The sequence below is a fragment of the Anarrhichthys ocellatus genome, unplaced genomic scaffold (assembly GCF_004355925.1).
Source record: "Anarrhichthys ocellatus isolate YVR2014 unplaced genomic scaffold, GSC_Weel_1.0 scaffold1343, whole genome shotgun sequence".
Classification (NCBI taxonomy): Eukaryota; Metazoa; Chordata; class Actinopteri; order Perciformes; family Anarhichadidae; genus Anarrhichthys; species Anarrhichthys ocellatus.
Genome location: NW_022281317.1, coordinates 1 through 11,363, shown reverse-complemented (window position 1 = coordinate 11,363; position 11,363 = coordinate 1). Strand labels below are relative to the sequence as shown.

At 45.2% G+C, this 11,363-nt stretch overlaps 1 protein-coding gene and 1 long non-coding RNA gene across 2 annotated transcripts; one reads left to right on the top strand and one right to left on the bottom strand.

The window, feature by feature from the left end:
- The first annotated feature begins 14 nt into the window (after nucleotides 1-14).
- LOC116377509 (polypyrimidine tract-binding protein 1-like) lies at nucleotides 15-3,768 on the top strand. Its single transcript, XM_031839156.1, has 4 exons — nucleotides 15-704; nucleotides 991-1,207; nucleotides 1,289-1,366; nucleotides 1,942-3,768. Exons 1-4 carry the CDS (start codon nucleotides 629-631, stop codon nucleotides 2,072-2,074), a joined length of 504 nt encoding a protein of 167 aa, XP_031695016.1. The 5' UTR covers nucleotides 15-628; the 3' UTR covers nucleotides 2,075-3,768.
- Nucleotides 3,769-10,133: 6,365 nt separating this feature from the next.
- Nucleotides 10,134-11,251, bottom strand: LOC116377510 (uncharacterized). The gene is made up of 2 exons (XR_004212210.1): nucleotides 10,951-11,251; nucleotides 10,134-10,797 (listed from the first exon to the last, which is right to left on the bottom strand). It is a non-coding gene; the product is annotated as an uncharacterized LOC116377510 (long non-coding RNA).
- Nucleotides 11,252-11,363: the final 112 nt, after the last annotated feature.

The following is an 11,363-nucleotide window of genomic DNA, read 5'->3' as shown; positions in this document are numbered from 1 at the left end:
GAGAGAGAGAGAGAGAGAGAGAGAGAGAGAGAGAGAGAGAGAGAGAGCTGGCTAGCTGCCTGGTTCTTGTGTTAAAAATGTGACTTAATAATAAATGCGTTAAGCGCGATAATAACGCGCTAACTTGCCCAGCACTAATATATATAAAAAGATTATAAATGCTAATAGGTGAGAAGTAATAATGAAAAGGTGATAGTTGTGAGTCAGTGTAAAATAAAGTGTGAAAGTCCTTAATTAACACTGAACTCTCCCGTTACGGAGGAGCCGTTTATGGGATGTCTTCCTGTCGTCATGGGGACTACATGTGACAGAAGCTGTTTTTATTGTTTCATCTCAGTAAAGTTTGAGTTCCTTCAGTCTGCATGTCCTCAGTGCTGAATCATCATCACTCCCATGATTCATAGCTGCCACACTGTGATCTGACCCGTAGCTTCCTCACTGTTTCCCGTTTTACTCCTGAACTAAAGTCAGGTGTTTGTCAGCGTTGGTTCTTTGTGACGTCAAGTTTTATATTCCCTGTTTGAATAAAGACGTCACGTGTAACAAAGTCGACGTTGTTATGCTCGTACGACTTGCTGTTTGAGAAGAATTTAACCTTTTTCTCTGTTAAGGTGTTTATGGCGACGTGATGAGAGTCAAGATTCTGTTCAACAAGAAGGAGAACGCTCTGGTTCAGATGTCTGACTGCACTCAGGCTCAGCTCGGTGAGGAAACATTTAGATGAAGTGAAGTTACTATCAACATGTGGTATTATGTGACAATGATTCAAACTAGTCGGTGAAGTAAGATCAAGTTTAGTTGCTTTAAAAGTTCTGAGAAGAGTTCAGGTCAGAAACTTTATTCAAGTTATTCAGTAAATGTTTGAATCCTAAAATGTCACGTATGTTTTATTTTCAAGTGAAAGGGGAGAGGATGAAAACCACAGAACATAATGTCTTGGAGTAAGAGAAGAGAAAGAAGTAATCCGATTCTTTACTGTCTGGTTTGCAGCCATGAGCCACCTGAGCGGACAGCAGCTCCACGGGAAGTCTCTGCGCATCACGCCGTCCAAACACACCAGTGTCCAGCTTCCCCGTGAAGGCCACGAGGACCAAGGCTTGACCAAAGACTACAGCAACTCTCCCCTGCACCGCTTCAAGAAGCCCGGCTCCAAAAACTACTCCAACATCTTCCCACCTTCTGCCACCTTGCACCTGTCCAACATCCCGTAAGTCCTCCACCAGTCCTCCAACACGACTGAAACTACCTGCAGCATTCCTCTAATGCTCATGTTACTTTGTGTCTGCAGCCCGTCTGTGGTTGAGGACGACCTCAAGATGCTGTTTTCCACCTCAGGAGCCATGGTCAAGGCCTTCAAGTTCTTCCAGTGAGTCGTCCCCCGACCGTCTGCCGTATTCACTCGAGCCCTATCCTCCTTTACCCCAAAGTCCCTGTACTAGTCCTGAACCCTCATCCTTGAATTTCCTTTTCTTGTTCAGAAACTCCTGTGTTTGTCCCGTCCCGAAGCCTTTATCCTGACCCTGTTACCCCATGTCCTAGTCCTGAAGACTTTATCCTGACCCTGTTACCCCGTGTCCTAGTCCCGAAGCCTTTATCCTGACCCTGTTACCCTGTGTCCTAGTCCCGAAGCCTTTATCCTGACCCTGTTACCCCGTGTCCTAGTCCCGAAGCCTTTATCCTGACCCTGTTACCTCGTGTCCTAGTCCTGAAGCCCATGTCCTCATCTTTAACCCTTATCTTTACTGACTGAAGCATTCATTCTTAAACCCTAAACCCTGAACCCTCACCCTTCTTGTCCTGGCCTTTGTATTTGCCCTGAACTCGTACTCCTGTCCTGAAACACTGATTCATACTTTGTCCCAAACCCTTCACTGTATTTGATCATGTGACTTTGTGGACTTCCTGTGTGGTGTGAAATGCTCCTCTTGGTCTCTCCTTCAGGAAGGACCACAAGATGGCTCTGATCCAGATGGGCTCAGTGGAGGAGGCCATCGAGTCCCTCATCGAGTTCCACAACCACGACCTGGGAGAGAACCACCACCTGCGGGTCTCCTTCTCCAAGTCCTCCATCTGAGCCTCAGACTTCCCTGGATGGGGTCCACTACACTCCAATCATTCCTACCAGTCTGCAGGAGCCACCGGGAAGTCTGGTGTGATGTTAACTTATTTTTTAAAACTCAGTTTTAGGTTCTTTAAGAGGATTAGGGTCATTTGAAGAACCATTTGGAGGAAGTCAGAATTCTGGAGTTAATCAGAAGTCGGGAAGTAAAGTCGGTATCAGAAGCCGTCATTCTGAGCTCATCGTCGGGATTTGGACTGTTGTTGCGTTCGTGTATTCGTGTCCTTCTTGTTTTGAAGTTGTTACCTTTTAGCCACTCTTGCCTTTCGACTTTAATCCTGGATTCAAGGATTAGTCAGCCTTCTAAATTTATTTCTCTGGAACGTGGACTAAAGTTATTTTAATCCCGATTTTATTCCCTCAGAATTTTTTCTGTAATCTCAGTTTTCCTGTGGTCCTGATCCTCTTCTCTGAAGTTCCCCCCCCAGACCAGACTTAGTTTGATCAGATGATCCTGTGCCTTATTCCTGCAGTCACGACAACTCTGACGTGTTAAAAGTCAAATGTCCCATCATGCCTGTAGGCAGAGAGCAGGTTTACAGTTGGTAAAGGTTTACTGTTGCTAAAGGTTTACACATGTATCTTTGTTTTATTGGTGTTTTGTACTGCTGGTGACGAGCATCAAACACGTGAACTCTTTCTTGTTTGCTGGTCTTTTGACCTCCGATGCTCTGTTCTTTTCATTTCTTTATTTCCATGTATGCAATCATGTTTTATTCAAATCAAATATTGTAGCAATATTTTAATCATTCCTGAACCTTTGTTTCCGTGGTGTTGTGTTAGATCTGTGAGCTCGTCTCTGAACGGTTTTATTTATTAGTTTGATCCACTACAGCTGAAACCAAAAACGGCCTTTTAGATGCAAACGAACCCGCCGGCCTCAGGTTCCTGGTTTAAAGGACTCAACGAGAGATGGAAGAAGGTGAACTGGTTCAGGCTTTGGTGGGGTTTTACTGTGGGAATGTTTTCAGTGTGACTTCAGTGTAACGTGGAGTGCCTTCAAGACAGACATCGGGTATTAATTCCTCTCTACTCCGAGATGTTAGAAGAAACCACACGGTGCTGTTTGGGTTATCTGTGTCTTAATATTCTCACGTCGACATTCCAGCTGCTCAGACTGAACTGAACGTGATGCATTCAAGACGCCTGGAATGTTTAAATGAGTCCAGATTCAGGTTCTTCCTCCAGAAGTCCTGAATCTGGACTTCTGGACCAGCAGATGAAACCTGAGACATTAGGACGTCTGTGGATCAGAGTTGATGTTATTTCTGTCAATAATCAAACATGTATTTAGTATATATGTATTTGATGATGATGAAGGCCATGTTGATGGGTAAAAGCTCTGGCTGTCTGTCCCGGTGTTTGAGTCTGTGAGGTCACATCCAGCGGACCAATGAAAACGCTTCTGCTGGATGTAAATATTAGTTACACGATGACAAAATCCTGTTTTGTCCCAGGTGATTTGAATGCATCACAGATGTGGAGGCGGGACCAGCCGGTCAGCAGGAAGTGGATGAACTTTGTAGCCCAGTTCTGTCTGTCAGCTGACTGGTGGTTTTATATCTGATGTATATTTTGATTCTGAGCCTTCGACTGTTTGTGTCACAAAAAACAACTAAACAGATTAAATCACTTTATCTAAAAAGGTGTCTCTTTGGTTTCTGGGTAATTATGTAATGTCTCACTTTTTTATGGGAGGTAATACTCATGAATTAAAAGTTCACAATGAGCTCCAGTTTTTACAAGAATGCATCAGTAATAATACTCTAATGACGGAATATCAGTAATAGTACTTGTCACAAACCGGGCCGAACGGCCATGACAAAAAAGGGAGACGCATTCAATGAAACGGTTGATTAAATATTTATTACGTTTAAAGTAATGAAAAAGACAAACATAAACTAACAGTGACATGTGAAGTCAGTCATTTCAGCAGTGTAAGTGAGTGGATGCGTGTAAAGTGTATCTGCAGTGCAGTATTGTATAGTGTAGAAACAAACCATAACCGAAGCCAAAGTGGGTGTCTCAGGAAGGAGCCAGAGCCAACTGAAGATCCAGAGGGTTTTATAAAGGGTGCACTGGCACACAGGGCCAGTGTTGCTAATTGCCTCAGGTGTCCCCACTCTGCCTGACGATCCTCTGCCACACCTGCAAGGAAAGCAGCCACACAGGCAGACAGGGTCGTCACATACTCTAATGACGGAATATCAGTAATAGTACTCTAATGACGGAATATCAGTAATAATACTCTAATGATGAAGACCCAAGGGTTTTGGTCTTCATGGAAAGAGAGGGAGAGAGAGAGACAGAGGGAGACACACACAGAGAGAGAGAGACGTCTGTCCTCGTTGAGGAACTCGGCAGCGTCCCCCAAACATTTTGAAGAAAGTGACGCAAACTCAACAGAGACAGCCCAAACCAAGCAGGGAGAGAAAGAGGTAAGAAAGAGAGAAGACAAGTCACTGCTCTGTTCATTCTGGAGGCAAAGCTGAGCTTATCGTACCCCACCTGCTCACCGACAGCCAGCAAACACCTCCTCCATTGTCACGCTGTTATTCGGGGGACGATCCTCACTCCCTGCCGGAGAAACGGAGGTGGCGTTTCGGAGGACGCCATTCCTCCCGAACGCACCTCGACAGAGCGCTGATCACTCAACACACCAAGCAGTAAAAGACGTTCAAGAAACTCACTTGACCATCCGCCTCAACAGAGGAAGAAACATAGCTAAAAGATCAGAAATCATTCAAATCTAGCGCCACTCGCACTTCCACCGTCTCGTCTCCACTCACCGGAAACGGAGAGAGAAAGACGGTGGCCTGGAGAGAGAGAGAGAGAGAGAGACGGTGGCCGAGAGAGAGAGAGAGAGAGAGAGAGACTGTGGCCTGGAGAGAGAGAGACGGTGGCCTAGAGAGAGAGAGAGAGAGAGACGGTGGCCTAGAGAGAGAGAGAGAGAGAGACGGTGGCCTAGAGAGAGAGAGAGAGAGAGACGGTGGCCTAGAGAGAGAGAGAGACGGTGGCCTAGAGAGAGACGGTGGCCTAGAGAGAGAGAGAGAGAGAGACGGTGGCCTAGAGAGAGATTAGAAGAGAGAGAGAGAAGAGTAGCTGCACCAGAAATGAGCTTCTAAACCCATCTAAGACTTGAACCTGAAAAAGTGAGACAAACTGCATAGATATCTATATGTCAGTTGACAACTAGCTGGCAACTAACTGCAGGCTAACTGAGAAGTAAATAACTGGTAAACTGGTCACCATGGAAACCGGTCAGCAGGCAGCTCCCAGCACACCCATGAGAGCAGAGAGCAGAGAGATAGAGTACCCTGCTACATGTAAAAGTGTAACAGCCAGAGAGAAACAAAAGGAGAAGATATTACGTGAAAACCCAGAGGTCCTCTTCACTGACTATGCCCAACAAAAAGAAGGAAGGAAGAAGAACAACCTCCTCTTCTTCACTGATTCGATTTATATCTGGAAAGATATTCTGTGCAGCAATTATGCATTCGTATCCAGTGAGGGTATTGGCTCAGGAGGCAGATTAAAGATCTGTAAAGATGAACATCTTGACAACGATGACCCTCTGCTTACCATCACATACTACACCAAAGGAAAGGTCATGGTCCAAGGGAATGAAACCAACCTGGAGTCCTTCGAAGAGGTATTCCCACTGTTGAAAGCTGAGATGGATGCCAAGAGGGTCAGTGTCCGCTCTGATAGTGAAGATGATGAGAACCCAGTCGAGAACCTCACCACCCTGTCCATCTCTGCCCCTCCCACACCTGCCAGCTCCACCAACAAGCTGAAAGAGAATATGGCCCTGCTGGAGCTGGACTTTGCTGAATTCAAAGAGCTGACCCAGGCCAGACTGTCTGACCCCCCCAGACAACACTCTGCAACAGCTTAAAGAGGAGCTCCAGCAGCTCAGGAGAGACAACCAGGCCTTGGCATCTGACCTCAGAGGAAGTCTAGAGACACTCAAACAGGACAACAGTCTGCTCCGTACTCAATTAGCCAAAGTGAAGGAGGATGCTGAGAATAGAGAAAGGAGCTTCACCAGACAAGTCCAACACCTGACGGACCAACTCTCATCCGTCCCAACAAAGACAAATACAGAGACACAAACTCTCCCTGCCAGTGTCCCAAACCCCTGCCTTGTCCCTGTCCCACCCCCTCTGCTCTACACTCAACCCAACAACACCCTGGCACCTCCTGATACATCCACACAGCCAGCTACCAACAGCCAGCTCTGCCCCGGATCAGCTTTCCTCGACTCAGCCTGAAGAGCAAGCCCCACAAGTGGTCCTGTTGACTGACTCTAATGGGAAATTCCTGGACACAAACAAGCTTTTTCCTGGTAAAAAAGTGCTTTCTAAACGCTGCAGCACCACAGGCCAGGCAATGAAGCTGTTGAAAAAGGAGACTTTCAGGAGCCCTCAATACATGGTGATCCACAGGAACAAATGACCTGCACAGCCTCCGTAAGAACACTGCTGAAGCAGTGAGGAAGATGGCAGAGCAGGCCAGTAAGGAATTCCCTGACACCCGCATTGTGATCTCCACCTTGCTGCCTAGGACAGACACCCCTCCCCATGTCATCCATGACATAAATATGGAGATCAGAAGAGGATGTGCCCCCTTACCCAATGTCCACCTGGCCTTCCACCCAACCGTTGGCACCTGGGACCTCTATGATGGACTCCATCTACACAAAGAAAGGATGGGGATATTTGCAAAGACCCTTAAAGACACGGCTCTGGGACACAATCTTCCACCCCCTCCGTTACTAGGAGCTTTAGAGACCATCCCAGACCTCCCAGACCGCCCAGAACTCCACCCCCCCACCACCACCCCAGTATGAGGCAGAACCAGAGGAGGCTACCTTCCCCCTCCTCGGCCCCTGCCCTCCAACCCCTTTTACAATATCAGCAGCAGAGATATGCAACAGCACCTGCCCCCTACCCCCCTCCTTACCCACAGCAGCAGAGATATGCAGCAGCAGCACCTGCCCCTTATCCCCCTCCCCACCCACAACAGCGGAGCTATGCTGCAGTCGTAGCCCCGCCTACTGCCACAGTCCCTCCCCCTGCTACCTCTGAGCTGGGAGACATCAGAGAGATGCTGTGCACCCTGTGCACCCGGCTTCTGCTCAGCTAAGATGAACATACTGAGAACACCTTCCCACTTGAATAACAGAACATGGAAACATATTGTTAATCAATAGTGGTAATAACAGCAATAGTAGTAGTCAGTATAGTGGTAATATTAGTGAAAATAGTACATGCCCCCATGAAATTTATGTCAAAATTATTATTATTATCAGTATTGTACATGTATAGATCGTGGTAGGTGTTCTTTATATTTGTCTCACTATACAGGTTCATTTTGATTGTTTTTTCTAAATGCTCTCATTTCATATAAGCTGCTGGAATATTCAAGGTCTCCACTCCTCAACCTTTGAACTGAAAAGTGGAGACCCTGAATTCATGAAATCTATCAAAGACGTTGATATAATTGTGTTAACAGAAACATGGTGTCAAAATGATTTACTCACTCACTGTCCTCCAGGATATAATGAAGTCATGGTGCCGTCTATCAAATTTAAAAACATACGCAAGGGCAGAACATCGGGGGGGATCTTGGTGTGGTATAAAGGAGACCTTTGCCATAAGATCTCATCAGTAACACAGGGTAAATCACACATCTGGTTAAGGTTAGACCAAACTCTGGGCATAACTGATAGGGATCTATATCTCTGTGCTATCTATATACCCCCAGTGGATTCTCCTTATTATGAAGAAGACATTTTTGAAACTCTTCATTCAGAAATCGCCTGTTTCCAGGCCCAGGGAAACGTGCTTCTAACTGGAGATCTAAATGGACGAACAGGAATTGAACCTGATGTCATCGACCCACAGGGCAACAACCATGTGTTTGGTCAAACTCCCTTATTTACCACACCAACCATCACCCACCGGAACAACCTGGACTCTGGAATAAATAAAAGTGGCAAGGAGATCGTGCATCTCTGCCGGGCCTTAGGCCTATACATAGTTAACGGTAGGTTCAGAGGGGACTCTTTAGGTAGGTTCACATACTCCTCAGCTCTTGGATCTAGTGTAGTAGACTAGCAATCACTGACATGGACCCCTCCACTATCAGTGCATTCACTGTCAGACAACAATCCCCCCTCTCAGACCACAACCAAATAAATCTGTTCTTTAAACTCTCAGGTCAAATGAATGACATAAAAAAAGAACCCAGTAAGCTGTTTAAATTAAATGCTACTTACCGATGGGCCCCAGACAGCGGACACAAATTCATCATGGCCTTGAACTCACCTGATCTGATAGATGACATATCAATATATGACCAACAACAATATATCCACACCAGAGACGGTGTAAACAAGGCCATTGATGATATCAATATGATATTTCACAAGGCAGCTATTAAAGCTGACCTTATAAAACAAGCACGGAAGCCTGTAAAAAGGCAAAACACGGAAAAATGGTTTGATCAAGAATGCAAGAGCATCAGAAAAGACCTGAGAAAAATAGCAAATGAAAAACATCGCCAACCAAACAACCCAGCCTTACGCATCAGGTACAATGACATTTTAAACACGTATAAATGTACAATTAGGAACAAAAAACAAAATTATACCCACATGAAACTTGAAGATATTGAGAACGCCATTGATCAAAATCAATTCTGGGATATGTTGAACAACTTCAACACAAAGCAACCACAGGCATTACCCATCCAACATGGTGACATCTGGAGAGCACATTTTGAACATTTGTACAAAGATATACCAATAAATCAAACTAACTCAGACCAATATATTACAAAAGAAAAACTCCAAACATTAGAAGAAATAATTAAAGACAACCAGAACCCCCTTGATTTCCCAATGACTTGGGAAGAACTGAGCACACAGACAAAGTGTCTCCGGCCAAGGAAAGCTTGTGGTCCAGACAGCATCAAAAGTGAGATGCTCAAATGCAGCACCCCAGAGATGCAGGGTGCAGTGTTGAAGTTGTTCAACATCATATTACAATCAGGGTGTTTTCCTGACTCCTGGAGCAAAGGGCTCATTTCACCCATTCATAAGAGTGGTGACAAGTCAGACCCTAGTAACTACCGGGGCATCTGTGTCAGCAGCTGTCTCGGTAAATTATTCTGTAGTATTCTCAATAAAAGAATACTACATTTCCTTGACGAACACTCCATCTTGAGTAAAAATCAAATTGGCTTCCTCCCAAAACACCGGACCATCGAGCATGTATATAGCCTTCATACTTTAATTAACAAACATGTCCACCAAACAAAAAATGGTAAAATATTTGCTTGTTTTATTGATTTCAAGAAAGCCTTGGATTCTATTTGGCATGAAGGGCTCTACTACAGACTCCTACAGTGTGGGATAGGGGGCAAAGTATATGATCTGGATAAATCAACGTATTTGGAAAATAGATGTGCTGTTAAAATTGGAGACAAACAAACTGAATCCTTCACCCAGAAAAGAGGTGTTCGTCAGCGTTGCAACTTAAGTCCGACTTTATTTAATATATATATAAATGAACTTGCTGTTGAGTTGGATCAATGTGCTGCTCCTGGGCTCTCCCTCCTTGAGAGAGAGGTGAAGTGTCTGCTTCATGCTGATGACCTGGTTCTACTGTCTCCTACTGAACCAGGACTACAGCAACAGCTGGACAGAGTGCAACAGTTCTGTCACAACTGGGCCCTGGCAGTGAACATGAAGAAAACCAATGTCATGATTTTCCAAAAACGCCCCAGATGTCAGGAGAACAAATACCAGTTTACCATAAACACCAACATGATTGAACATAGTATGAGTTATAGCTACCTTGGTATCAGCATAACTGCGTCAGGGAGTTTCAACATGGCAGTAAATGCACTAAAAGAAAAAGCTCCAAGAGCTCTACACGCAATTAAGAGAACATTTTGTAATTAAAAATCCAAATTAAAATCTGGCTTAAAATCTTGAACAGTGTCATCCAGCCCATTGTGCTGTATGGTAGTGAAGTATGGGTCCACTCAGTCATCACAGTTATACCCGCTGGACAAACATCAACAGAGTCTCTACATGCAGAATTCTGCAGACACATTTTACACAGAAACACCCCAACAAATGCATGTAGAGCAGAACTAGATACCCACTGATCATTAACATTCAAAAGAGAGCACTCACATTCTTCAATCACCTTAAATCCAGCCCCCCAGACACCCTCCACTCCAAAGCCCTGCGAACCCAAGAGCTGAGCCCAGAGAAGAGTCCCCTATGTCAGCTGGTGCTGAGACTAGCTGCCTCCTCTCAGACACACGGGGACCAGTCTCTCAACAACACGGCTCTCCAAACACCAACCAGAGTAAAACACATCATGGCGAGATGTAAAGAAGCACTGGAGCACTGGAGAGAGGAAACTGGGGGCCAAAGCAGACTGGAATGTGATCTGGCCCTAGAGAGAGACTATGAATTGGCAGAGTACCTCTCTACAGTCAGAGACATGAAGCAGAGACAGAACCTCACCAAGTACAGGCTCAGTGACCATAAAGTGGAGATTGAACCAGGACGACACAAAAAGTCATGGCAACCAAGAGAGAACAGAACATGTGGTCACTGTGGGACCGGTGAGGCTGAGACGGAGATGCACTTCCTCCTAAAATGCAAAACATTCCATAAAATTAGGAACATCTACCTCAACAAATTTGACTCTGTGATTTCAGATTTTAAAAAATGGAGTGATATCTCAAAATGAAAAGTCCTCCGAGGAGAAGGAGAGAGGAGACCTTGCTGCCCAGTATGTACTAACATGCCACAACCTGAGGGACAGCAGGTGACGCTTTGGCGATGCCGTTCCTGGGCGTTCACGCCAATGGAGCAGATCTGAGTTTGGGTTGAATTGGGAGAGAGACGGAGAGAGAGAGAGATCTATCTATCCGTGGATCTCTCTCTCACTTCGCTCCTCCCTTTGCTTCGGTGTCAGAGAGCTGCGGTGGCCTACAGGTAACGTGGGAGCAATGGAGGCTCTGTCTCACACCACTTTATGAGATGTTGTATTAATATTATTGTTATATTGATATTGTTGTGTATTGATGTTATTGTATGTTCAATTTTTTGATGCTTTGGCAATACTGTTTCTAAACTTTCATGCCAATAAAGCAAATTTGAATTGAATTGACTGAGAGAGAGAGAGAGAGAGAGAGAGAGAGAGAGAGAGAGAGA

What these genes read in the sequence shown, in the direction of transcription:
- LOC116377509 (XM_031839156.1), top strand. Translation starts at nt 629, where the DNA reads ATGAGAGTCAAGATTCTGTTCAACAAGAAGGAGAACGCTCTGGTTCAG. An exon ending in CTGCACTCAGGCTCAGCTCG is followed by an intron (nt 705 to 990) that starts GTGAGGAAACAT and finishes TCTGGTTTGCAG; the next exon opens with CCATGAGCCACCTGAGCGGA. An exon ending in TTGCACCTGTCCAACATCCC is followed by an intron (nt 1,208 to 1,288) that starts GTAAGTCCTCCA and finishes TTGTGTCTGCAG; the next exon opens with CCCGTCTGTGGTTGAGGACG.